The sequence below is a fragment of the Emys orbicularis genome, chromosome 10 (assembly GCF_028017835.1).
Source record: "Emys orbicularis isolate rEmyOrb1 chromosome 10, rEmyOrb1.hap1, whole genome shotgun sequence".
NCBI lineage: Eukaryota > Metazoa > Chordata > Testudines > Emydidae > Emys > Emys orbicularis.
The window spans coordinates 69,844,157-69,870,187 of NC_088692.1; the positions used below are offsets into that span (position 1 = coordinate 69,844,157).

The following is a 26,031-nucleotide window of genomic DNA, read 5'->3' on the forward strand; positions in this document are numbered from 1 at the left end:
ATCTTGAGGTCTTTGATGCCTCACTTCATTCTTTTCCTAGTCTTGAGAATAGGATTGGTATTCAAAGCTTGTAAGAGCCAGCGTTCTGTTTGCAGAAAGAAGAATGTATCTCAGAGCCACCAAGCTGCAGTATCCCACTCTGATGTATACTTGAACAAGAAGGAAGTAACTTGACTAACATTATTAATTCCATTCTGTTTAAGTGCATTCACTAGCAATTTAATGCTAGATGCGTCATCTGAGGAGGCTGTGTCAAGCCAAGGACGGTGTCAGGAATCGTTAGTGTTTATTAGTCACTGCTGCTTAGCAGTCTTGCCTAAGAGTGCAACCCATCAGTTCTTGGCTGGTGGACTTGAGATGCAGAAGCATCATTAACAGTTAAAAATGCATCTTTTTCAGGTCAGTCTGTAATGGATAGGACCTCATATATACCTTCCATTGCCAAATACTACCGCCATCTATGCTGGTCTCACCTAGTCCAGCATGAGCTCACTCAGGTCAGCTGCCATTGGAACTTGGACAATCCTTGCACAGAACCAACCCTGGGAGTGAGACCAACTTTTTCATCCTAAGCATCCTAACTTTCAGTAGCACTTAAGCACATTTTAACTGGGTCTCAGAAATATTAGGAATCAGGAGATCTGATTATTTTCCTAAGACAAATAATTTACTAGAATAAGTGATTTCAACAAACTGCAGAACATAGTGTTTATGATTAAATCAATAGAGATTTGTACCTGCAACTCAAAACTGAACTAATGCTTTGGAAAGTTGCTATGAGGTATGGTATTGCAGTTGCCATGTTTCTAATGTGAAATAAAACCTATGCCCAGACTACGTGTGGTCATTAAAAATCGTTGAGAAATGTTTTCTTGCATCTTGCCCAAATTGCATTTCACTTGCCCCCTAAAAGCATTGTTGTATAGTGCTACTACTGCATTTCCATGGCGTATGTCGTGATCTCAACACATACTATACAATCATTTGGGTGCCTCAGACTAAACAAGGTGCTACATAATTGGATTTGGAAAGATTAGATTTTTAATCAGTAAATATTGGAAAGATCAGTTTTGTTAGACACAACAAACCAATGAAAAAATATTTCCAGGGATGATAATCAAAATTTACAGAGAGACACAGTAAGGAAAATGCTTCTTGAGAACTTGTAGAGTTTGATTTAAATAATTTACTTTGTGTATTTTGACATGTTCACATTTTGTGTTTTAATGGTTATAAAGCTTTAAACTTTTTGAATCTTAGCATCTACTGCCATTAAATAATTATTGTCTGACCCTCCCCCCCGAATTTCCCACAGCTGTGAAAACTTAAATTGAAAACATTGAAAAAAATAAAAAATGATATTATACATGGGCCTTATAACAATAAAAGTTGAATGCTGTCAAGTCTATACATAATTATCCGCATTATTTCGTTAGTTATAGCATTGGGTGGGGGAAATACATTCTCAGGGACTGATTCTCTCCATTGCTCTGCACTTTGCACACCAATGCGAAGGAAGTGCAGCGTGGGTGACAAACACTACCAAATCAGAATGGTAGCATTTTATTGTCGGAGAAAAACTGAGTTCTCACTCTTTTGTTTGGGTACAGCAAGTCAGAAGCTTTATTCACTCTCACAATTGTGCAGAGGGAGAGAGCCAAGCAGGTCTCTCTCACTGATACCTAATTACAACAAGCATTTATACCTTTCATTACAGAAAATAATGAGGGACAGCTGCATTTTGTTATACATAAGCCATCTTGATATCTTATTTCTTAATTGTTTTGACTCTTGCCAACATACAATATTTCCTATACCTTATCTACACAAGGTCTTCTACACCTTATCTATACAAGGTCACAATAACTTCTCACACAGTACTTTCTCACCCGCCTCACACAATCCTCGCTTCTACAAATCTCGCGTTATCAGGGCTACAGTTAGCCTGACTCTTGCTAACAAACTGTCATGCATTGCAGTTCTTTTCTGACAGTTCTTTTTCTGCTTCCACAACCCCCCCTTTTGTACTTCTAGTACAACAAACATTCTCAAACCTCTATTTGCATCAAGTCCTGGACTTCAGATTCTATATCAGATGTTTCAATGTTAGCGGTTCTGATTGGATGTAATGACAATGCATGATTAGCATGAACATGAAAGGTATTACTATTATTACGTCTTTTACAACAACAATAACATAATCCTAAACTAACTAATAACAATACAAGCAATAACATTCCCATAGCAAAACTATAATGGGGTTGTTGTACAGCCTTAGTTACAAAGCACAATACATTATACTTAGTACATAAAGTGGATACTCTATAAGCAGTCTGAAAGGCATACTTTTCAACTTGATATATGTTTTGAAGCATGTGAATTTGCCCTTGTACTTCAGAGATTTTCTGAATCTCTGGTAACAGTGAAAACAAATTCTGAAATCTATCAGGTACTAAACTAGTCCAATTAAAGGGTATCTGGAACCTAAGGGCTACTTGGAAAGCTCTATCTGCAGGCCAGTAAATAATATGATTGCCTGCAGTGGTAGTGAGATTAAAATGTATGTCTTGTAATGTGGTGTCATTAACATACACACAGCTATCGTTAGCTTGAAAAAGTAAGTGTCCTGTCAGGGTAGTTCCTTGTCCCCTACCCTCCCAGCAAACGTAGTCATAAACAGTGACAACTTCTCCTGGCTCCAGTTTACGGTTACACTGAAGCTGTGGGGTTCTAATGGCCAAAATGTCCACTGACTTCCTAACCCCATCCAAATGTGAGGTGTAATCCCAGGAGCACTGACTAAAAATCGATTGGGCATATCAGGTGGTCTAATTTCCCAGATGTCTCGGTGAATTATCCAATCCCACATGCATCCTCCCCATGGACCCGGCAGGATACGGTATGTAGGAGCCCACACCCCCTTTACCGGTCCATATGCTTGGAAGGAGCACTGAGAACGTCCGCACTTCCATCCAGAAAGTTTCCAAGTAAGTCTCCATGGCCACAGATCAGATGGTACTCCTGATGTGTCTGTAAGGGCAGTGGGCCAAGCCTGATGTTCTAGATCATTCCGAATGGACATCAGCTGGTCATTCAGGAAATCCTGAGTCTCTGAACATGCTAGATCCCACTGCAATGCCTTCCCAGCCTCAGTGATATTCAGTACCATCTCTCTTAGCAACTTCTGGGTCATAGAACTAAGGGCGGAAATAACATGTAACTCACCAACTCCAGCCTGTACCTGGGTTAGTTGTGCTCCAGAAACAAGGCCAATGGCCTTCTCTAGTTGGCCCAATTTCTCATCATGTTCCTGGTTCTTAAAAATATTCCACACTGCTGCTGCACTATTGGCCCCATCCCACAGGGATCCGGTCAAGTCTCTCTTCTTTCTAGAGGAAATAACCCAAGCCCTCTGTTGTGCTAATCTAATGGCAGCCCCCTGTGAACAATTTGGGTATTTGTCTGATTATTCACTAATTGGGTGACCAAATAACAATAAGGGCCTCTCTCATTTAACACAGTACAAGTTCCAGGAACAACCATCATATCTACTTCACTATAGAACCCATCAATTGCAATTATTAATTCTTGGGGTTCGCTGGTAGTGATATCATGTATTTCTATCTCTACTGATCCATTTGTTTTCCATTCAATTGTTTGCTCATATACATTATCCTGAACTTTAAAGAATAATTTCTCTGAACAAAATTTCAGTAAATCACTAAGATGTGAAAGCCTTGGCCAATGGGTTTCATTGGAATATACAGTACGGTTTGTATCTGGGTAAGTTACAGTGGTGGTGGCAGGGGTCAAGGGACTAGTGGGTGTAGTCCTAGTGGTGGCAAGGCGGTTTTGATATTCATCTTCTGAAAGCCAATTAGGAAGGGCAGTGCATCCTGAAGGTACCTGTCCATAAGCACAAAGTCCTGATCCTGGAAAGAATCCACCCCACCACTGGACCCCGCATTCCCAGGAACGGTCCCCACAGTTCCCTCCTTGCCAATAAATGATGCTCCGTCTTCTCCACCAGGGCCAGTTCTTAATGTCTTTTGTAGTCAGGAATTCCTGGACTTTGGTGGTTTCAGCAGAGCGAGTGTTTCTTCTTTTCTTCTTCAAAAGCAGTTGTGATTCACCATAGTGCAGGGGAGAGGTTACTAGCACTTCACCCTGTACTGGTGTGATTCCTGTAAAAGAATTCAAAGGCATTGTAGATCTGTCAGAGGACAAAGGAGAGGTTACTAGCACTTCACCTTGTCCTCCTTCCCTGCTGTCCAGGAGGCACAGCAGAGCTAGCAGGAGAAATAGGCTGATCAGCAGCTGGAGAATCCTCTCCAGGTGGAGGGGTCCTTTTGCAGTAAGAAGCATGGTTCCAGGTGGGCAGTCCTTGGCACTTCACAGCGGTGTTGGTGGTTAACAGGACTTGGAAAGGGCCTTTCCAGCATGGAGCCAAAGCAGTCTTTCGTTGATGGACTTTACATAGACTCAGTCTCCTTGTTTCAATGAATGGCAGGGCTGCTAGGGTCTTTGGGTAGCACTTCTTTTATCTGTGAGAAAAGAAACCTAACACATTTCATTAATGCCTGGCAGTGTTTTGCAGATATCTTAGTTGTTGGGCACATTCAGGCCCCCCCTTTTCTTGGCTGTCAGCCAAGTCTTAGCTGTGGGTAGTATCCTTGGATGGGGCCAACGTCTTATCTTTGGACTGAGCTTGCTAGCTATTTTTTTTTCCTCAGTTAACTCATTCTGTTCTTTTTCCTTCTCCCCTTCTTGGCTTCTTTTAACCTACAAAGGAAACTTCCACTCTTCACTCATACACCTTTTCCCAACAATGAACACATACACATTGCCATTATACAGTACATTAGTCTTATTCAATGTATGCCATGTACACCCTTCCAGTAAAATAACTTTATTACAGAGCTTTGGAGCAACAAACCAGGACAAGCACACCCACTTTTGAGGAGTTCACTCGGTACAACCTCAGGTGTCCAATAGCTTTCCTCCCTCCCCAGCCCTCTGGCTAGAAATCTGAGGTAGCCAGAAGGATCCCATGGGCAATATGGGGAGTGGGTTAACCTTCCATGTCCTTGCTTCCAAAGACTGTTGGTATGCAAATTTTAACAACAATTTTTTCAATTAAAAATCTGGCCAATGAAGTTTCTTTTTCTTACTTAAGCAACTGTATTAGACTTTAGTATATCACATTTTCCTGATTTATCCAAACACTTTTTGTATTCCAAGTTGAATAAAACAAGTATCTGCTTTTTTTGATTTAACCCTTCTATTTAATTTTGAACTAGACTGTCTTATGAAAATATTAAACCCAACAATTCTGGCCACAAGACAAACACCACAAGACAGGACAAAGAACACAAAAATAATTCCTATTGTACCAGTAAATGCATGGTACATTGAATGCTGTTCAGCTGGCATCCGTTTTCTCTGATGATCTGAAAGACAAAAGAACAGAGGTCTACCCCTTCTGGGTAGTCAGTCATTGCTTAAAATATTTCCTTTATATACACATACTCTTGTTGATTTTAGACAAAACAGAGGAATTACCCCATATTTCCTTGTATTTGTTTCATAGGCAGCCCAGGTTTCAGTGGCTTCTACCTTATTAGTTAGAAAATTGCATTAATACAGATGCTTTCTGGCTTGCTTCCAGATCCAAAGCTATCCACAGCTTAAAGATTCTTACTTTAAAAGGGACACAATTAACTTTCCCAGACTTTTGATTGCCTTTTACTTCTAGCTCCTGCTTTCAAACACCCAGTGATCTGAAAAAGACAACACAACCTATACTGGTAGGTTTGCATTTCTTTTACCTCTGCTACAATATACACTGCACATGTTCTGGGGAAAATGCACATCCTCTCCACAATTCAATTTCCATAACACTAGCCACATCAATTTCTACACAAGGTGTAACTGTTTCTTTTGTGCTTACAAAATCTCCATGCACCCCTAGTAAAGTGACAGCTCGACCACACAGAGCCAGGGGCACTGTCCTTCTCTATCTTTTTACCAGATCTTTTATCTGCTATTTTGTTACCCAAAAACAAATTCAAATCTTTTATTCTCCTGGATTTGACTACCCTGCTGCAGCCACAACCTTTGGTCTTTAGTTAAAACATTTTAAATCTTGTAAAGCATTAAGTCACCTTAAGGATTAAATGTTAAACACCATATTAAACAACACTAGTTTCCTGTGTCTGGCAAAAGTATTTTCGGTTTTTGCAACTTTAAAACAATACCAATTCATCTCAAACTTATAAAACACAGATTGTATACAGCAGGAGTGTTCTTCAGCAAATTAGACTAACGTATTCATAGTCGAATAATTCCACTTAAATAACCTCTTGCCTGAATTACTTACAGACATTCCTACCAAGTTTCACTGCTTGATTCCCTCTAGCAACTACAGAGTTAACTTCTCACTCTCTTTTCTTAAATCACTTGCTTGTCTCCCAAAACGACACCCAACTCAACTCAGATTTTACCATTCCAATTATTGTCCTGGGGATTTGAAATCCCCCTGCTTATAATTACTTACTCTTTTCCTTCCACTATGCCCTCAAAGTTTCCAACCTGTTTTCCAATCTCTCTATCTATTGCCTGCCCGCTTGGGCCCAATCCTGCTTTTCTCGCTGAACCGTCCCTTCCATGGGCACCGGCTTTTTCACTACCAATTTAGATAGGAGGGTGGGCTTCTCAACTAGCCCCCACCCTTCCTGGTCTCTTCTCTTAAACATTCTTACTCACAAGGCTACCCGAGTCCTCCCTCGTGAGGCTTGCCACTTGGGCAAAACGCAGGGCCCATTGGCGTTTAACTATTCAATTTTCTCTTGTGGCAAACACACTGCTGTTACAGCATATGCAAACACAAATGGTTAAATTCTGACAAGTCCCTGAAGGACCGGTACTTGCTTAGCCAGTGCTTCCTTTTCTGCCTGGAAGTCCTGTCTCAAGGCTTGCAACTTGCCCTGGGCATAGGTTTGAGTTGCTGCCTGGTTCATGATCTATGCTTTTAATTGCTCAATTCTAGTTATCAAGTACACAACTCTTCCTATTACTCCAACTTCTCTATTGCCCAGTCCTGCTACGACTGGGGTAGATCCACCTGACACCCTTCCCAGTCAACCGGGGTGGAGAGAGGAATGCTAAATCCCTCTCCGGTTCTCAGACTTACTGCGGCTGAGAGTAGGCACACTTTCATACTCACACACGTATGTCCAGACTGGCCACGTCTGTGTATAACGTTGAGAGAAGGTGCTGTGCAATCTCCAACTTGCTTCCTCTCTTGGGAGGGCAGTTCTTTTACACCCTGAAGTCTCCTGGGGCGTCTTTTCAGTGATTCCAGTCCAGGCCGGCTGCCTGTGGCTTCTTCAGCGTCCCCAAACCACGCCGGCTCCAGGGTCGCAAAGGCAGACTGTTGGATCTCACTGGACAGTTAAGCTTTGCAAATGTAATCTCAGCACTGTAACTTGTATTGCCTTTGGTTTGACTATGTCTATATTTTTTCACAGCCAGCTGGGGCCGAAAGTAGTTTTTTCTTTGTACTTAGCCTGGTCTGCATTGATTCTTGACCTTGAACGCAGATTAACTTTCTCTTTATCTCTGGACCAAGCTGAATTTCAAATTAACCCGTTCCTTTCCTCAATAGACAAATTGCTCCCATTGTGTGTCAGAGGCTTTCTTTTTTGGTGATTAAAAACTCCTCTGAGATGTATGATCTTATCTAGATTGAAGGTACCTTCTAGTGGGCATTGTTTAGATGAATTTTCACGCGTGTAATGATTCCAATTCTCTAAATACCTGCAGGTTGATGGACCATAATGTACGTACATGAAATAAGCTGGGGTACCCTTAGGGGGTGAGAGGGAATCCTTAGACTGTCCCCCACCCATTTTCCAGTCACACACACAGGAAGGAGGATGCCCTGTCCGCGCTAGCGGCATATAAACTAAGGATCTCTCCCTACAGGGTACTCACACAGGAGAGACTAACGAGGATAGCCATGACCTCCTACACCTCCCTTCAGCAAAGAGCGTCGGCTAATCTCAGAGAGACGGCGCCGCTTACTCTGTTGCATCCAGTGAGATGGTCAGACTGTCAGTGGCTCACACAGAGAGGAAAAGGGGAGGGAAGATGGGTTCACACACTCCTAGACCCAGGTAGCCTCCTCGCCGGACGATGCCAGGCCGAGTTAGCGTACCGTGGGTCGGATCTCCTAAAAGATCCTCTAGTTACCGGGCTTGCGTTAGAGTAGTTCTGGTCACGAGCCAAAAGACTTCGCAGAGTACTCTGGGCGTCTTCCGGTAACACTCAATTCACACTGGTGTACACACACACACACACACCAAGGCCTTACTCCAGGTACTATTCCCAAGTACCTCAGGTACTATTCCCAAGTACCTCGATGCATCACTCGAGGCGGTAAAAACCCCTCTTGAGGCGGTAAACAACCCCTCTGTCCGGACTATGAGGCGGTAAAAACCCCTCCTGCTGAGGCGGTAACAACCCCTCAACACAGGTGCAATCCTATGCACCTCGCATATGCATACAGGGGGCGGCAAACAATTCCCCTACGCCGCTCAGCATCTGACCTTGCTGCACAGTCAATAAGTTCGGATGGCGTGAGCCCAACAGGGACAGACGGCCCCACGGACAGTCCTCCTCCGACACCCCAATAGAGATTTCAAAAGGTCTCCTACCTCTATTGTGGCGCCATGGGGTTCGAAGGGGAACGATCCATAGTAACTGCCGGTGCCTCTGAGGGCGTTGCCATCCCGGACGAGCCCCCAAATTGTCGGAGAAAAACTGAGTTCTCACTCTTTTGTTTGGGTACAGCAAGTCAGAAGCTTTATTCACTCTCACAATTGTGCAGAGGGAGAGAGCCAAGCAGGTCTCTCTCACTGATACCTAATTACAACAAGCATTTATACCTTTCATTACAGAAAATAATGAGGGACAGCTGCATTTTGTTATACATAAGCCATCTTGATATCTTATTTCTTAATTGTTTTGACTCTTGCCAACATACAATATTTCCTATACCTTATCTACACAAGGTCTTCTACACCTTATCTATACAAGGTCACAATAACTTCTCACACAGTACTTTCTCACCCGCCTCACACAATCCTCGCTTCTACAAATCTCGCGTTATCAGGGCTACAGTTAGCCTGACTCTTGCTAACAAACTGTCATGCATTGCAGTTCTTTTCTGACAGTTCTTTTTCTGCTTCCACATTATGCTCCCCTTGCACACGTGTAAATCACTGTACAAGGGACAAGGGAATAGAATGTCAGGTATTGAGGGCTAGAGTCACAAAGAAACCTAGGTGTGGTCAGTCAGCGTCACCATGCCTAACTTTTAGGTGCCTAGAAAACCACTGGAGTCACAAAGCCTGAATTAGGCTCGCTATACAATGCATGGGGAGAGATAGATGCCTGAGAACGGGATTCACAAAAACCCACGTGGTAGGAGGTGCCAAAGCAAGGGGTGTATGCTAAACCCCACCCCTCTCTCGCAGATAGGCACCTAAGTCCAGACTGCAGGGAAGTGCTTCCAGACACTTGGAATTCTCAGCAGCAAACCCTCCTTTGCTGTTAGGTGCCTATGCAAAAAGCCAGGCAATGGGAGGAGGCACTCCTCATAACTTTTAGCTATGTGGTTAGGCTGCTCCCAGGGGATAGGTGAGGACCCCCCGTGATTCAAATCTCCCCTCAACTGTGGGTAGAAGGGATTTGAATTGAGATCTGCCACCTTTCACGTGAGTGCTCCAGCCATGGAGCTATGCAATATTCTGATATGGGACTCCCTCAGTGAAGCTGTTCCACTGTGGATAAATAATGAAAGAATCACTGGGGCCAGAGAGAGTGCATGAGAATTATTCTATAGTATGGTGGTCACAGCACTCACATAGGAGACACAGGGTCCAGTCTCCCTTGATTTATGCACCCTGACTTGATTTAGGCACAGTGGAACAGTTTTAACTGGAGACAGTGAGAGCACTCCACATTAGATTATCTCATAGCTACTCCTGAGGGAATTCTGCGCCACTGCACGTGCGCAGAATTCATGTCCCCCGCAGATTTCGTTGCTTCCCATAGAAAAATGACTTTCTGACAGGGAAGCAAAGGGACGCTGCAAGAGCAGTCACGCGCCACTCTCTAGCTGTGCAGGTACATCATTTCAGGAACTCAGAGCAGCTGACGGAGAGGTAACTCACCACCGAGCTGGGGACACCCCAGCTAGTGGCTCCTACCCTGAACTGGGATGAGCTGCTAGTCCCGTCTGGGCTGGAGGCAGGAGAGGACAGGACTTCCTCTTCCCCTGCAAGGAGTGGCTGGGGCTATATCAGACCCTCTTCCCCCCCCCTCCCGAAAACCTCCCCTGCTTCCTGCCCCATTGCTCCTCAGCTGTGGGGGGAGGAATCACTGTATGGGGAGCAGCTTCCCCATTTACCCAACCCCCATGCATCCAGACCTCCCATACCCAGACACCCCTGACAAGCCTCACTTCGTACACCCAGAACGCCCCTAGCCCTCCATACCTGATCCCCTGCCTCCAGGCACCCACCCCTGCACCCAGCCCACTGCCCACTGAGCTCCCTGCACTCAAACTCCCACCCTGATGCCCCACCTCGAGCCCCCACATCTAGACCCCCACACCACTGACCCCAACTAGCTGCACCCAGACCCCCATCCCACCAAGCCCCACTCCCCCAGCACCCAGACACCCCTCCCCCCGCTGAGACCCCCCACACCTAGACTCCTCTGCTGAGCCCCAACCACCTGCACCTGGAGAGTCCCATTGCCCCTGCACCTGGAACCCCCCCAAGCCTCTGTGCATCCAGATCCCCCCACACCTGGATCCCCCCACCACTGAGCTGTCTGCACCCAGACTGTCCCACACATAATCCTCTCACCCCACACCTGGATCCCCTACATTGAGCCCCTCCACGCTTGGATCCTGCCTGGTTGAACCAGCCTGCCTCACACCTGGTGCACCTGGTGCAGAGGGGCAGGGCCCTAGGGTGTTTCTGGGACAGGTCCAGGCCTTGTGCTGTATCAGGGTCGGGTAAAGCCGCACCGCTGAGTCTGTGTCCTGGGGCGGGGGGCTGCAGGATGATCTCCGACCTGCATGCAGCCAGTGGCCTGTGCTCCCTGCTGCCATGCTGGAGCCTCTGCATTTATTTATTGGCAAATAAAACTGGCAGAATTTTAAAATATTGTGTGAAGAATGTTTAATTTTTAGGTGCAGAATGCCCTCAGGAGTACATAGCCCAGTGAGCGCACTGCACATTAGACTATCCCATAGTGCAGAGGGTAGGGCACTCACCTGAGAGATGGCAAATCCAGTTCAAATTACTTCTCCCCCTCAGGCGGACTTGAACCAGGGGTCTCCCACATCCTAGGTAAGTACCTAATTATTGGACTCAACATTATGAGGGAGCGCCTCCTCCAGACTCCCATAGGGCCCAATCCACTGGCAAGGTCTGAGCACGCTTACTGGATCAGGCCCACCAGTGAGTTAGGTGTGCCTCTGCTTATCTTCCCCTGGTTCGTGCATCGCCCTGGGGCTTATGCGTCTGGACACCTGGTGTGGAGCTGCTGTGCGCATACTCAGAGGAAGAAACATAAAGGACCTAGGGAGCTTTTATTGCAAAACTTTAGACACCGGTGGAGTTTAGGTGCCTACAGGGGTTGAGTGGGGGTTTTGTGAATCTCAGTGGGGCCTGATTCTGGGATTTAAGTGCCTAAAGTGGTAATTAGGCACCTGAGTCCTTTTGTGACTCTATAGCCCTAAGAATATTAGACTTAGATTTAAAACAAGCTTAAATCTAAACGCTGGCTTGAGGCATACACAAACAATGTGTGTCTTGATGTAAGTAGATAAGATTTAGGCAGTTTATGGGATAGGATTTTGTTGGCTGACATTTGGTAATGGGGGAAGGGAAAGAGATAGCAGTTTAATTAAAATTCTAATCCCAACTTTAACAATGTTCTCACCAAGTCAGCAGCCTAAATGTATCTTTGTGATTTAGCTAGGATAACATTCATCGTCTGCCTCTAAAATACCTCTAAATGCAACTAAAAATTAGCAAACATCAATACGGTTCAGAAAAGCTTTAGTCAGCATTGTCACATAGTAGTTTTCTGTCAACAAACACAAAGGGGCCTTTCATAAACGCTAGTTTACTCCACCACTGCTAACATTAAAATAAAAAAACCCTCTCTCTGCAATAAGAAGTCACTTTTATTGTCTTGTAGTATTGAAACCTCATTGCCACCTTTCTGTTTTACAGGTAGTTAAACAGTATTACCAAGAAGCTGGTGCTATTTTTCGCCAGCCATGAGGCTGCGTCTGCTTTGTGCTTGTGTGATGCTATTGACTGTGTCCCGGTGCCTAACTGTCAGCTTTCCTGAAGACGATGACCCTATTAATGTTGTTGACTACCATTGTAAGTAATCTGCAAATTGCTTGCCTTTAAAACACTAGATGATTGTTTTGGTTAATTGAAATTTTAATTAATTAATATGTAGACAAGTAAAAATATTTATTCTTATGCAATTCACCACATTTATTTACTGGCTCTTACTCGTTTAAAAAAAGCAATCAGAAATACTGCGCTAATTTGAGTAAAAAGAACATTTGCTGACATTGGCTAGCTTTTATTCATTCATATTCAAGACATTACTTGAGGAATTTAGTGTAAACCCTTCTACACCTAGTATATACAGCTAATCAATGCTGTATATTGATTCTTTAGCTCTATAATCCTGAGTAATGGTGTAGCCCATTTTTACTTGCAGATTCAAGGCAATATCCAGTATTTAAAGGACGCCCTTCAGGCAATGAATCTCAACACAGGCTGGACTTTCAACTGATGTTGAAAATTCGAGACACACTTTATATCGCTGGCAGGTAATTTTCCTGTAGTCAGTTTATTAGATGTAAATTCTTTTTTCTCCTAGGTATGCGTTAATGTGGGCAATTTATTAAAAAAATAATCTGCAGAATTGGAATGGGGGGGGGGAAGCCTCCCAGAGAAATAAACAGTATCTATGCCCCATGTATAAAAATTGGATTTGAAGGCCAAAAGCAGCAATATGCTGCTGCGTTATGCTAAACCATTTCCCTCCTTTTACATTACAGCCCTGATTAAAACGTATCCTGGTCACTTTAAACATGGAATGACACTTCAGGGATATAGGATAAGAGTCTAAAACTTTCGCATGTTGACACACTGAGCTGGGCTTGGACAATATGTGATAGATAAGAACTGAATAGCTGAAAAACACAGATGCTATCTAAAACCATTACTGTATTGGGAACCAAAAATGTTCAGTGTTGACTCAGAAAATCCATAAAGGCTTCAAAATATATTCTTTGTCTATCGAGTCTCCTAAAAAGTAGATCTATAATAAAAACTATCCATACAGCCAACATATCCATGCATTCACTTGATGCGTCTTATGCCCTTGTTTCCAATAGGGACCAAGTTTATACTGTAAACTTAAATGAAGTTCCCAAGGCAGAAGTTACTCCAAGCAAAGTGAGTAGATGTAAGGAAATTGATTTGATTTTTTTAAAGAATGTTCAGGTCAAGAAGTAAACTTTCTTATTTGATTTAAACAGAAATTAACCTGGAGATCAAGACAGCAGGACAGAGAGAACTGTGCCATGAAAGGCAAACACAAAGTATGTTTATCATATACAGAGCAGCAAAATACTACTACTAAGTGCGGGCGTGAAATCTGTTCTTAATACAAGTTTTTCTTCTTTCAGGACGAATGCCATAACTTTATTAAAGTCTTTGTTCCCAGAAATGATGAGATGGTGTTTGTTTGTGGTACAAATGCATTTAACCCCATGTGCAGATACTACTGGGTAAGCACGTTAAATAAACCATTAATCTGTTGTTTTATAGGTTTGCAAAATAATTGTGTTGTGATAGTTAAGCTTTTTGGTACAACTGCAGAATGCTTCTTTTCCCGAGTGTCATGGAATATTAGATAAAAATGGACAGAAACCATCATTTAGAGTTAAGGTATATGTAAAAGTAGGGTTACCCCTTCATGCTGGCATGTAGAACAGAGAGGACCACCACCACCAATTTATTTTTCTTCTCTAGCTGAATACCTTAGAGTATGACGGAGAGGAAATTAGCGGATTGGCAAGATGCCCATTTGATGCCAGACAAACCAACGTTGCCCTCTTTGCTGGTAAGAACTTTTGATTAATGATGCAGAAGGTGCCAGAGGGCTTTAAAAGAAAGCACAGAGAAGCTGCAGGTGTCACGGTGCCTCAGATTCTAAGATTACACTAAAGGGTCTCAAAAGGATTAGAAGCTAAATTGTTAAAATATAGGTTAGAGTAATTTTGGGGAGAGTGGCAGTACAAAGAGAGATTACAGACTAGTAAGAATTCTATGTATTATTAATGGCCCATTAATACCACATTTTGACTATTGTTTTAGATGGGAAATTGTATTCAGCAACAGTAGCAGATTTTCTGGCAAGCGATGCTGTTATTTACCGCAGCATGGGAGATGGATCTGCCCTAAGAACAATAAAATATGATTCCAAATGGATAAAAGGTAATTTTGAAAAAATTACTTCCCTGTGTATGTGACAGATATAATTGTATTGACCTTGAGGATGAAGTGTATCATAGCCAGTATGTTTTTATATAAACACTGTGTTAACGTACATGCAATGTTTGGTATAGCAAGATCAAATTGATAAGAAAGCAACTTTGTGCTGATAAAGCACAATCTTTGTTTAAAATGTAAGGGTTCCCCCCCCCCCCCACAGTTAAATAGGTTAATGAATGAATCTGTAGTAACAAAGACCTTCACTGTAATACAATTCCTTTGAGGCCTTTTTACAGTCCATTAGCTGACATTAAAGACTACAAGTTCATTTAAGCTTGAATGCACCCATATTTGGACTTCCTAAAGTGTCTTGAATATTGGAGTTCCCTTTAGTTGGTATGTAACCAAGGGAAAGCCTTTAAGTCATGCAGAGCAGACAGTGTCTTATACTTATTGAATGGTTCTTTTAGGTAAACAGCTTTCTCTTCATTCTTTCTTGCAGAACCACATTTCCTCCATGCCATAGAATATGGCAACTATGTTTATTTCTTCTTTCGAGAAATTGCTGTAGAGCATAATAATTTAGGCAAGGTAGGTATATAAAGTCAGTGTGTCACAATCGGCTGTGAAGTATCAGAAATCCTATCAGGGTGAGATATGGTTGTCATGGAAAATAGCCTCAGCAACAAATATAGTTTACATCATATTGTATTAATGGTATAAAGTTGATACAGTATCTTGAGCCTTAAAGCTTTTTGCATTTGCCCTGTCTTGTTAACAAAGTCCTCCACAGGTATCTTTTAGCTTTGCCATTTCCTTAACTCAGGAAATTAGCAGATATTCTGTTTTTGCCTACTGTTTTAAAAAAAAAAATGGGGGGGGTTTTCAAAAGGTGGCTCCCTAATGCCTCTGGCTAATGAATATCTGTAATACTAATGCAGAATATGATACTTCTGCTTCACCATGGAAGGATATTCTATAGTAAATTACTAAACCATTTACACGTGGTTAATTAAAGACTTTCAATCTTACTAACAATATGATTTTGAAAAAAGATGGAGGCAAGGCTGGGAGTATTGTGTTGGCTCAATGATGCATTAAAATGCTTATGCACTAGCAGCTAAACGTTGTTTGCTTTCTTCCTTTCTATACAGACTCAGAAAAGCAGCTATAGAGCCGCAATGTTCCTGTTAACAAAATTATCCTTGGAAAATGGGGGGTATTTTTCATAGCGTTTCATAAGCCAATCTCTGCCTTTTGTCCCCTGTACAGGCTGTGTATTCCCGTGTGGCACGCATATGCAAAAATGACATGGGTGGCTCCCAGAGAGTGCTGGAAAAACACTGGACTTCATTCCTAAAAGCTCGTCTCAACTGTTCTGTTCCTGGGGATTCATTTTTCTACTTTGATGTTCTGCAGTCGATCACAGACATAATAGAAATCGATGGAGTCCCTACTGTTGTCGGTGTATTCACCACACAGCTTAACAGGTGAGAGATGAGCAACCTAACATCAAAAGAAGCTCTCCAGTTCCCTGTTACAACTAAGATTGTTGCAAGAATTCAGACTACAATAGCACCCGTTTTTTTTTTATTTTACAGCATCCCTGGTTCAGCCGTGTGTGCTTTCAGCATGGATGACATTGAGAAAGTATTCAAAGGAAGATTTAAAGAACAAAAGACTCCCGATTCTGTTTGGACAGCTGTACCCGAAGACAAAGTACCAAAGCCAAGGTAAAAGATTCTTGCTCATGACACAATAATATTATTCCTGTAAACTGCTACCTTTAAATCAATGACACATTGGAGAATCTAGTCATGTAAAATTGAAGCAGTGGCTTTCACTTGGACCATAAGTATTCTCATCTGCAGCCTGCCATGCTCTTTCAGGATGCTTACCCTTTCTCATTAACTAAAATATTGAGAAAGAAAAAATGTTGCTTTCCTTTCAGACCTGGTTGCTGTGCAAAACATGGTCTAGCAGAGGCTTACAAAACCTCCATTGATTTCCCGGATGAAACTTTATCCTTCATCAAATCCCATCCATTGATGGATTCTGCCGTTCCATCAGTCATCGAGGAGCCCTGGTTCACAAAGACACGGGTCAGGTATGGAATCTTTGTGAAGTAAGTCACATCTGTACATCAAAAAAGAAATATTCTTCTGAATAACTATGTGCGTTTCGGTTTTTGGTAGATATAGGTTGACTGCAGTTGCTGTAGACCATTCCGCTGGACCCTACCAGAACTACACAATCATATTTGTTGGCTCTGAAGCAGGAGTGGTACTTAAGATCTTGGCAAAGACCAGACCCTTTTCTTTGAATGACAGCGTATTACTGGAAGAGATTGATGCTTATAATCATGCAAAGTAGGTATTATTTTACAAGTACTGCTCTCCAGAATACCAAAAATATTCCAGTGTGTTTCTCACCTAGTCATTTTCTTCTCGTGGCCTAACAAGCAGTGGTGTTTTTTCTTTACTTTTTTTTTTTTTTTTTGGTGTAAATGCTTTCTCACCAATTTCCTCGTTCTTTGTCATTTCCCACTGTTTATGGAGGAGATAGGCTGCTGAATAACCTGAAAATATTTTAGTACATACATTTTTTGGGTAGCAGAGAGCATTTTAATTCCACGCCTGTTAAGTCATTGATGCAATCTCTTCTAGATACCAAACACCAGTATTTATACACTATTACCTTAGCTAAGGAATTCCTTTAAAGAATTTCGAAGTGTTCAGTGATAAATAAAATAATCACTAATGAAATAAAGATTGTTCTGTAAGCAAAGAATTTGGGTAGGGCCATGTGAAGTGTTCCATTTAAAATCCAAATTGACCCAGCGCAGATTTTTAGAGTCTGCTCTATGACAGGTGTATGAGACACAGTGAGATCACAAAGCTAGTGGGTTTGGAGTTTTCCTACCTGGATCACAGAACTTGTCACCCAGCTGCAGATCTGGGGCCAAAAAAACAGCTCTGGTAATCCTTAGGTTGTATGGGGATCACCCTAAAAGTAGATTAAATTACACTGATGTGTAAGCATTTCTACAGCATTCATCATTGCAATGTCCAAGCAATAGTAATTGTTGAGCATACAGTTTTCAGTTCCTACACAGCTGTAATTGACTGCCAAATCAAAAATGTTGCCAGTGTAAGCTTTACACAAGATACTTTGGTTTATATCAATAACTGTTTCAAATGACTTTTACCAAACAGGTGTAATGCAGAGAGTGAAGAGGACAGAAAAGTCATTTCCCTTCAGTTGGATAAAGAACACCATGCTGTATTTGTGGCATTCTCCAGTTGTGTTGTTAGAATTCCCCTCAGTCGCTGTGAGCGTCATGGATCATGTAAAAAGTAAGCCTACATTCCTCAACTTTCCCATAAAATAAAGGCACAGAAATCTCTGGTGATGGATGAAAGACATTATTTTCTCTGGTTTGATCTTGCACAGGTCTTGTATTGCTTCACGAGACCCCTATTGTGGCTGGCTAGACCAGGGGGAGTGCGGAAGAGTGAAACCTGGCATGTTGTAAGTGTTATTTTTAAAATCAGCCCAGTGTATCTACAGTAGGTTATATATGTGCATGCACTCATTCACTAAATCTCCTTTTTTAATGCTCTAAAAATACTACGTTTCTCTTAGTATATGTAAAAAAACAGAATGCTAAATTCTGGTCCAATTCTATAGTCTTTACTTAGGGAAGACTTTGATTTCAATGTACGTTTTACCTGCGTAAGGACAATCAGACCTATAGGGAGGGCTACCTGGAGCATGACGCAGACAAATTACTGACCATAAGCATCATCAGTTTAGCAAAGAGATTACAATATTCTAGTTACTCACTCCCAGGAGACCACAACACTTAAGAATGCGTTTTAGACTTGGATTATTTCCTTTCTCATTTTCACAGGCTCATAACTACATGGGGAAAAGTCTCCTACAGCCTAAATTTTCTGTTTGTCTCAACTTTTTGGACTGTTTAAGTGAAATTTGCTCACTTGATTTTTACAAAGGTGAAAAAATACATTTTATAGCAGAAAACATGTAAGACTTTTCCACAGCCAATCTGTACCTTTCCAAGGGTATTTTGAAGACGCAGTGTCATGGAGCACATTGCATTAGCAATTGTGATGTTAAATGTGATATTTATAATGGGTCCAATATTACCCTCAGATAGGCATGCACAACGCCAGTTGATATAGTTGGAGCTGCATGGATATACCAGCAAACAAGAGTGGTTGCACGATACATAAATTGATTAGTGTGAGAACTTGATTTATTTCTTGGTGTAAGTGCTTAAAAATTTAAAGCCTTTACATAATTTTTATATTTAATATACAGTCTTTCTGCTATCCTATACTGTACAACTCCCCTTTCCCATAAGTTTGCTGAACAAATGTGTGTCTGGTTTATGCTTTCAGAAGAAAATCATTTGTTTCCCTATTAATGCTATTAATTGCAGGTTCTCTTTGTTTGTTTCATACAACCACAGCACTGGAGGATATGAGCAAGATGTAGAATACGGCAATACAGGACAGCTTGGGGACTGCCATGGTAAGACACAGTCACTGCTGCTAATTTATAATGTGTCAACAGTAGTTTGTGGATGTTAAATTTATGATGAGCCATTCAGTGACACCCTGCACGCACCACCTAGTGTTACCACGACCAGTCACAAAGCTGAGCTACTCCGGCGGGGGGTGGCAGAGATGTTTTACCTCTCCCCCTCTCCTTCCCTCACTTTGCTATTGACTCCAGAGAGCTGTAAGGTATCGAACAATTTCCCTTTTTTGGTAACAGATCGTATTTTCTTTTTTATTTTCAGTTACTCAGGTCTTAAAATCTTTTGCTTTCTTTTGGTTACTTTTCACTGATTACTTGTTCCTTTAATTCTTTTAGAAATTTTGCCTACTACAACTACACCAGATTACAAAATATTTGGCGACCCAACATCTGGTTAGTTTTTTTTAATTTTTTTGAATTAATGACCTTTTCTTTCCTTCAGTTCAGCATTTTCAGCCCTTTTTTCCCTTCCTTCTGCGCAGGTGGCAAGCCTTCATTTTTGTGCTTTTACTCATGTTCCCACTGATAGTAAAGCTAGCTGGACTCTTGTTGCTCAGCTCTTCACCCTGTGTAGCTGCATGTTAACAGCTCATTATTTATTGAGCCACATCCTTTATTAAAGAGCCTGATTAACATAGATGACATCTTCACTGCACGGAAGTCCACTCAGCTTTACCCCCCCGCGCCCCCATGCATTTGTGAATGCCCTTCTTGGTCATCTCTAATAGATGGATGGCAAAAATCTCATCATCTTCCTTTTTTTTCTCCTTCCTCTCCCCCTCACCACCAGTCTTATCAAGCAAATACACATTTTCTAAAATGTGTATTTCTGTGTTTTGGAAATGTTTCAATAGTTATGCTAATGTTAATCATTTAATCTCACCCACGGTATAGCAGAACACAGGCTCTAGTAAACTGATGCTGGACTAGAGAACTTTGGTGCAGTGTTGTCCTAGGGCCTTCAGACCCTTTACTCCTTTCAACATTTTTTCACAGCATTTTCATTGCAAATCCCTATTTTTCAGGAATATAGGTGCCAATGTTACTCTGTTGAACTCAATAGTAAAACCTTTATCGAGTTCAACAGGAGCATGATCAAGCCCTTATTTTCCAGAGTTCAGTCCAGACTGAAACTTGGTCTCTGGGTTTCAGCCCTTGGGGACATTCCTGTTTGCCAAATCTGAAGGAAATCTGTTGGGCTGTTTAATCAGTGGTTCCCAAACTTGTTCCGTCACTTGTGCAGGGAAAGCCCCTGGCGGGCCGGGCCGGTTTGTGTACCTGCTGTGTCCGCAGGTTCGGCCGATCACGGCTCCCAGTGGCCGTGGTTTGCTGCTCCGGGCCAATGGGAGCTGCTGGAAGCGGCGCGTGCCGAGGGACGTACTGGCCACCGCTTCCAGCAGCTCCCATTGGCTTAGAGCAGCGAACTACGGTCACTGGGAGCTGCGATCGTCCGAACCTGCGGATGTGGCAGGTACACAAACTGGCCCGGCCCGCCAGGGGCTTTCCCTGCACAAGTGGCGGAACAAGTTTGGGAACCACTGGAAGTTGTGGGGCTGGTATTTGCACTTCTGTATCTCAACAAGGGGGCTGTGTTTGATACACAAACAAATACTTTGCAGATTTATTTGCCCATAATATAACTTAGGGTGTAAATTTGGGGGGGGGGGGGGGGAATGACAGCCATATTACTTGAAAGTGCTGCCTTACTTGCATGAACGTTCACTTAATCGATTCAACTTTCAGTCTGATTTTTTTTAGGACACACACATAATGAACCTGATTTTTGAGCCCTGAATTAACACATACTTGAGTGCTTACTTTACTCAGGCAAATCCCCAGTTGCAAGCACACATGGCTATAAATCTGTCTGGTCCCGTGCAAACAAATCAGGGATTTGCACCTGAAAAGTAGGCTCAGTGTAGACTATTAGGTTCAATAGGTTTGCTGCTCATGGGCATTACCACATAGGCCATAATGACTTTATACACTCAATTCATTACTAAGAAGGATCTAGCAGCATAGTTTCTTAGGAACCATTACAATATAAGGGGTAAAAATATGTGTCTTGTCTCCCAGCGGTGCCTAACTACAGTTCTAACAGAGCTGAGCTGGTCTCTCAGGGATATTTAGTATTTTGGCCTCTTACAAGGTCACTAATAAACATCTTTTTAGAGATTTTTAAAAGACAGTGAAATACGCTGAAACAGCTTGTATAAAAGGAAACAATACATCAATAAAGTAGAATAAGTTGTGCTTTCCCCCTCCTTCAGTTGCTTATGATAACTTCCACACTGCCTTCCATTTGACTTTCCTGGTTCTTGAATAATAGCTGTAATGTTATTTAATGTATAATTTGTACTTTTAATCTGATTTTTGGCAGCCCTATGTACTTCTGTGAAGTGTAGGTCATATATTGCCCTGACATGTAACTCCCATTAAATGCCTTCTCCAGCTATAATTTTGAAATACCACACAACAGTGAGGAAAGCCTGTTTGTAATACACATTAATAAAAATCTGTTTGCCACCACAGACATGGAGTTATCCTCAGCTTCCATTACCACAATGGCAAGTATCCCAGTTATATCACCTAAAGTGATTGGTTCCTGGAAACCTAAAGTGACTGGCTCTCGGAAATTTGTAGTTCAAGATGACCCAAACACTTCTGATTATTCTGATCCATTATCAGGTGTCCCAAAGGGTAAGGCCTTACCAGGAAATACATTACAGCTGAATGGAAACCTGATAGGTACAATTAGAATTTTGAAAATGCTGGGACTGGTATGTTTATACTATTTCCTGTGAATATACAGAAGGTGCAATCATGGTTCTCTTGCCCATTTGGCGTGTGTGTGCAAAGTGATCTTCATAGTTTGCAAAACTTCAGCTGATGTCAGCAGGAATTCTGGATGCATAGCCAATGTAAATTCAAGCCTTACAATCCTCACCTGCCCTTCAGGCAGTTGGTTACTAGAGCCAGGTGAAATTTTTCAGCTGTTACTTTTGCTAAAAGAAGCAGATTCAGGTCACCCGAAATATTTTACAAATACACATTGTTTTCACTGAATTGTTGTGGTTAAATAAAACAAAAAATCTGAAAAAGGCAAAACTTTTGTTTCAACATTTTTGAAATGAAACATTTTGATTTTTCAGTTTGAAACAACTTTTTGCTGCAAAATTTACTTTGTGTATTTTTAAAATGATTAAAAGTGTTTTAAAATGCTCAAACTAAACTAAACTTTTTGATCAGCCCAAAACAACACATTTTTTTCTTTTACCTTTTGGTTTTCCAAAAATTTTGACAAACATTCTCAAAACAATTTTAGAATGGCCAGTGAACCCTTCTCTATGGGTTACAGAACAGCAGTAGTTCTAGAGCCTGAATGAGACTGCTGGTCCTCTCAGCCAACCAGATAGTGCCTTGGTGTATTAGCTAATGTTTAAAGACAAATTCTAAAGTGCAAAGTAACAGCCCATGGGTATGTGGACAAAACCGCTCAGATGAGGTCCAATGTTGTACTCATTGAACACCCAAAACTCCCATTCAGTTCAGTGGGTTTGCAAGGAACTGCAGGGTCAGGTTTGAGATTCAATCCACTGAAATTATACTTTGGAGAGAAGAGCATGGGCGCTTGCACTCAGACAGCTGTGTAGAGTCTCCCAATACACACGCCCGGCTTATCTGAAAACTAAAAAAATGTGAAGTCTGATTTTATAGATTACATACAATTCATCTTCTGTTGCCTTTCCTCCTTTCAATCAAGTGAAACATTGCATAGGCTGTTACAGAAACAAATATTGGCAAAACAATATTACAATCAACAACAGCCAAAACTTCATGAGAGACTTTTATTGGTACATATCTTGGCTCTCTGAGCTCTGGTCAAGTGTCAGTAGTCTCTTGGTCTATCCAAGGCCGTGATCAAGTGTCTTGATGTTTTTGGTCTTTTGGCCTCGAGATGAAAACCTTGTCTTTGTTTCTGGGACCTTGAAGTGAAAAAAATTCTCTAAATTATCCTGGTGACAGACATGTTTGCACAATTCTGTATTTAATGAAAGTCACAAGCCTCAGTTCTACAAGTCACCAAAATATATCAGGTTTCCTATCAGCCATTATAAAAGTGCATTTATTATTTTAATTTGTTTCAGCTTTTTCAGTTTTATTTGCTTTAAGTCAATACGTTTTTGTCCTAATTTGCTCTTATTTTTTATTCACATTCTGTGACATTTCTATTAGTGAACCTTTACTCCTCTTTCCTTTCCTCTTCTACACAACACCCATTAAAACCTATAACCCTGAACATTAACAATGTTCAAAGGCCTTGCCTCTAACAAAAATCAATATAGTCCTATAATCTCAACTCTTGTTTATTTAGACTTCTCCTGGTATAGTTAACAGAATTACTTTTAAAAACTAACATTGTCTTAATTGCAAGATGTCTGTGGTTGCTTTAAAAACAAAAACCCAAAAAACTAAGAGACACTGTGATAATATGTGAATTACAAACTAATCCAATATTCATTCTTCTTCTAGATTTTAACAAACTCTAATACTTTTTATTAACCATGTATTTTAAATGATACGCAGTCTGGAATGCTCATTATTGAGTAAATAAGAAAAGAAAGTAAAATACCTGTACAAAATAGTGTAATCTTGAATTGTAAAAAATATAAGTAAATAATCATGCAGAGTATGGTACTCTAAGGATAGCAGAGTATGAATGTATTAGTTCATGTGTTTTACACAGTATTAACATGTTTATAAGACCACAATATGTACATTATTCAGTTTTACATAACATTTGCATAATCCTGTCTCTCTTTTGATTTATGAGTTGGGCAGGAAATTGAGAGAAAAATTCCTCCATGAGTTATTAATTGCAGTCTGGCAGAGTAGCACCTTTTAACCCCAATTTTCCAGCAGAAATTGTTAATATTAATAACATACAAACCACTATTTGTGAGCCTTAAAAAATATTTGGGGACAAGGATAGACACTAGACCAGGACAGTATATAACTAAATGTAATTTGGGTAATGGAACACTAGCAAGCTTTTCTCATTCGCAAATGAAATGCAGAGTCTACGTTTGTGCTGCTCAATACTAGCAGTGTAATTTTTATTTTAAAAATTTACACTCTGCAATGTGTAAGGATGGAGGATAGAATAACACTCGTCTATCTTAAACACTCATCTAATTATATATCCTTGTCCTTCACCAAGGCAGGCAGCCTTGGTTTTGGACTGTGTGTGTGACCTTTGTTATTTTAATGTATCACATATGTTTGTTGCAGGTGTAAGGTGGGAAGTACAGTCAGGAGATTCCAACCAAATGGTACACATGAACGTCCTGATCACTTGTGTCTTTGCTGCCTTTGTCCTGGGAGCCTTCCTTGCAGGAGTGGCCGTTTACTGTTACCGAGATATATTTGTACGGAAATCCAGAAAAATACACAAAGATGCAGAATCAGCTCAGTCCTGTACAGACTCCAGTGGAAGTTTTGCTAAACTGAATGGGTTATTTGATAGTCCCGTCAAGGAATATCAGCAAAACATTGATTCGCCTAAACTGTACACAAATCTGTTGAGTAGCAGAAAAGAACTGCCGCCGAATGGTGATACAAAATCCATGATAATGGACCACAGAGGCCAGCCTCCAGAATTAGCTGCACTTCCTACTCCTGAATCCACACCAGTACTGCAGCAAAAGACACTGCAGGTGATGAAGAGTCAGTCAGACAAGGCACATAGCAACCTCAATGCGTCAAGAAAAGAAACCCCTCTAAAAAGCCCTCAATTTTTTCCTTCTAGTCCCCCACCCCATTCTCCGTTAAGTCATGGACATATTCCCAGTGCTATTGTTCTTCCCAACGCTACCCATGACTACAACACATCTTTCTCAAATTCTAATGCACATAAAGCAGACAAAAAGATGCAAAATATTGATCACCCACTTACAAAACCATCAAGCAAAAGAGACCACAGGCGATCTGTTGATTCCAGGAACACCCTGAACGATTTTCTGAAACATTTAAATGAAACTCCTAATAATCCCAAATCAATTATGGGAGACATTCAAGTGGCTCACCAGACTTTAATGCTGGATCCAATGGGAAATATGTCTGAGATTCCACCTAAAGTTCCTAACAGGGAGGCATCTTTATACTCTCCTCCATCTACTCTTCCAAGAAATAGTCCAACAAAACGAGTGGATGTCCCTACTACCCCAGCAGTACCAATGACTTCTTTAGACAGACAAAGGGGCTATCACAAAAATTCTTCACAAAGGCATTCAATATCTGCCCTGCCTAAAAACTTAAACTCACCAAATGGTGTTTTGTTATCCAGACAGCCTAGTATTACCCGCGGGGGATACATGCCTCCTGCTACAGGCACAAAGATGGACTACATGCAAGGGACGCCGGTCAGCGTTCACCTACAGCCTTCTTTATCCAGACAAAGCAGTTACACAAGCAATGGAACCCTTCCTCGTACAGGAATAAAGAGGACACCATCCATAAAACCTGACGTGCCACCAAAACCCTCATTCGTTCCTCAAACAACTTCAGTCAGACCACTGAACAAATACAGCTACTAGGACTTGTATATTCTATTAGAGTGTGGCATGGACCTGTACAGGTTGTGGGAGAGACATAAGACAGAGACTTGCTTGTAATTAAAGAGAACAAAGTGGCCAAAGAAACTGTCTTTACTTCAGCAACATCTATGTCTTGCCACACATTGCTACAGCAAGACTTGCTAAAATAAACAAAGGAAGGTGCTGGTCATTACATTTCTTTTGTTTGGAGCTAAGGAGACATGTAGCACAATGGGAATGGGGGCTACTTTACTGTTCTA

General features: G+C 41.5%; 1 protein-coding gene across 6 annotated transcripts; it reads left to right on the forward strand.

The window, feature by feature from the left end:
• The first annotated feature begins 12,364 nt into the window (after positions 1–12,364).
• SEMA6D (semaphorin 6D) lies at positions 12,365–25,771 on the forward strand. Of its 6 annotated transcripts, none has more exons than XM_065411621.1 (18): positions 12,365–12,473; positions 12,826–12,937; positions 13,508–13,568; positions 13,652–13,714; positions 13,802–13,903; positions 14,148–14,238; positions 14,493–14,612; positions 15,112–15,200; positions 15,882–16,099; positions 16,211–16,342; positions 16,561–16,716; positions 16,805–16,978; positions 17,825–17,965; positions 18,063–18,140; positions 19,075–19,166; positions 19,512–19,568; positions 21,708–21,875; positions 24,468–25,771. In XM_065411621.1, the coding sequence occupies exons 1-18, from the start codon at positions 12,365–12,367 to the stop codon at positions 25,769–25,771; spliced, it is 3,267 nt and encodes a 1,088-aa protein (XP_065267693.1). The 6 variants fall into 6 exon arrangements, with proteins under 6 accessions (XP_065267693.1, XP_065267694.1, XP_065267696.1 ...); XM_065411622.1 differs by having other exon boundaries at positions 19,105–19,166; XM_065411624.1 differs by lacking the exon at positions 21,708–21,875 and having other exon boundaries at positions 19,105–19,166.
• Positions 25,772–26,031: the final 260 nt, after the last annotated feature.

Coding starts and splice junctions, on each gene's coding strand:
- SEMA6D (XM_065411621.1), top strand. CDS start 12,365: ATGAGGCTGCGTCTGCTTTGTGCTTGTGTGATGCTATTGACTGTGTCC. Junction 13,715..13,801: donor CCATGAAAGGCAAACACAAA/GTATGTTTATCA, acceptor TTCTTCTTTCAG/GACGAATGCCATAACTTTAT. Junction 15,201..15,881: donor AGCATAATAATTTAGGCAAG/GTAGGTATATAA, acceptor TCCCCTGTACAG/GCTGTGTATTCCCGTGTGGC.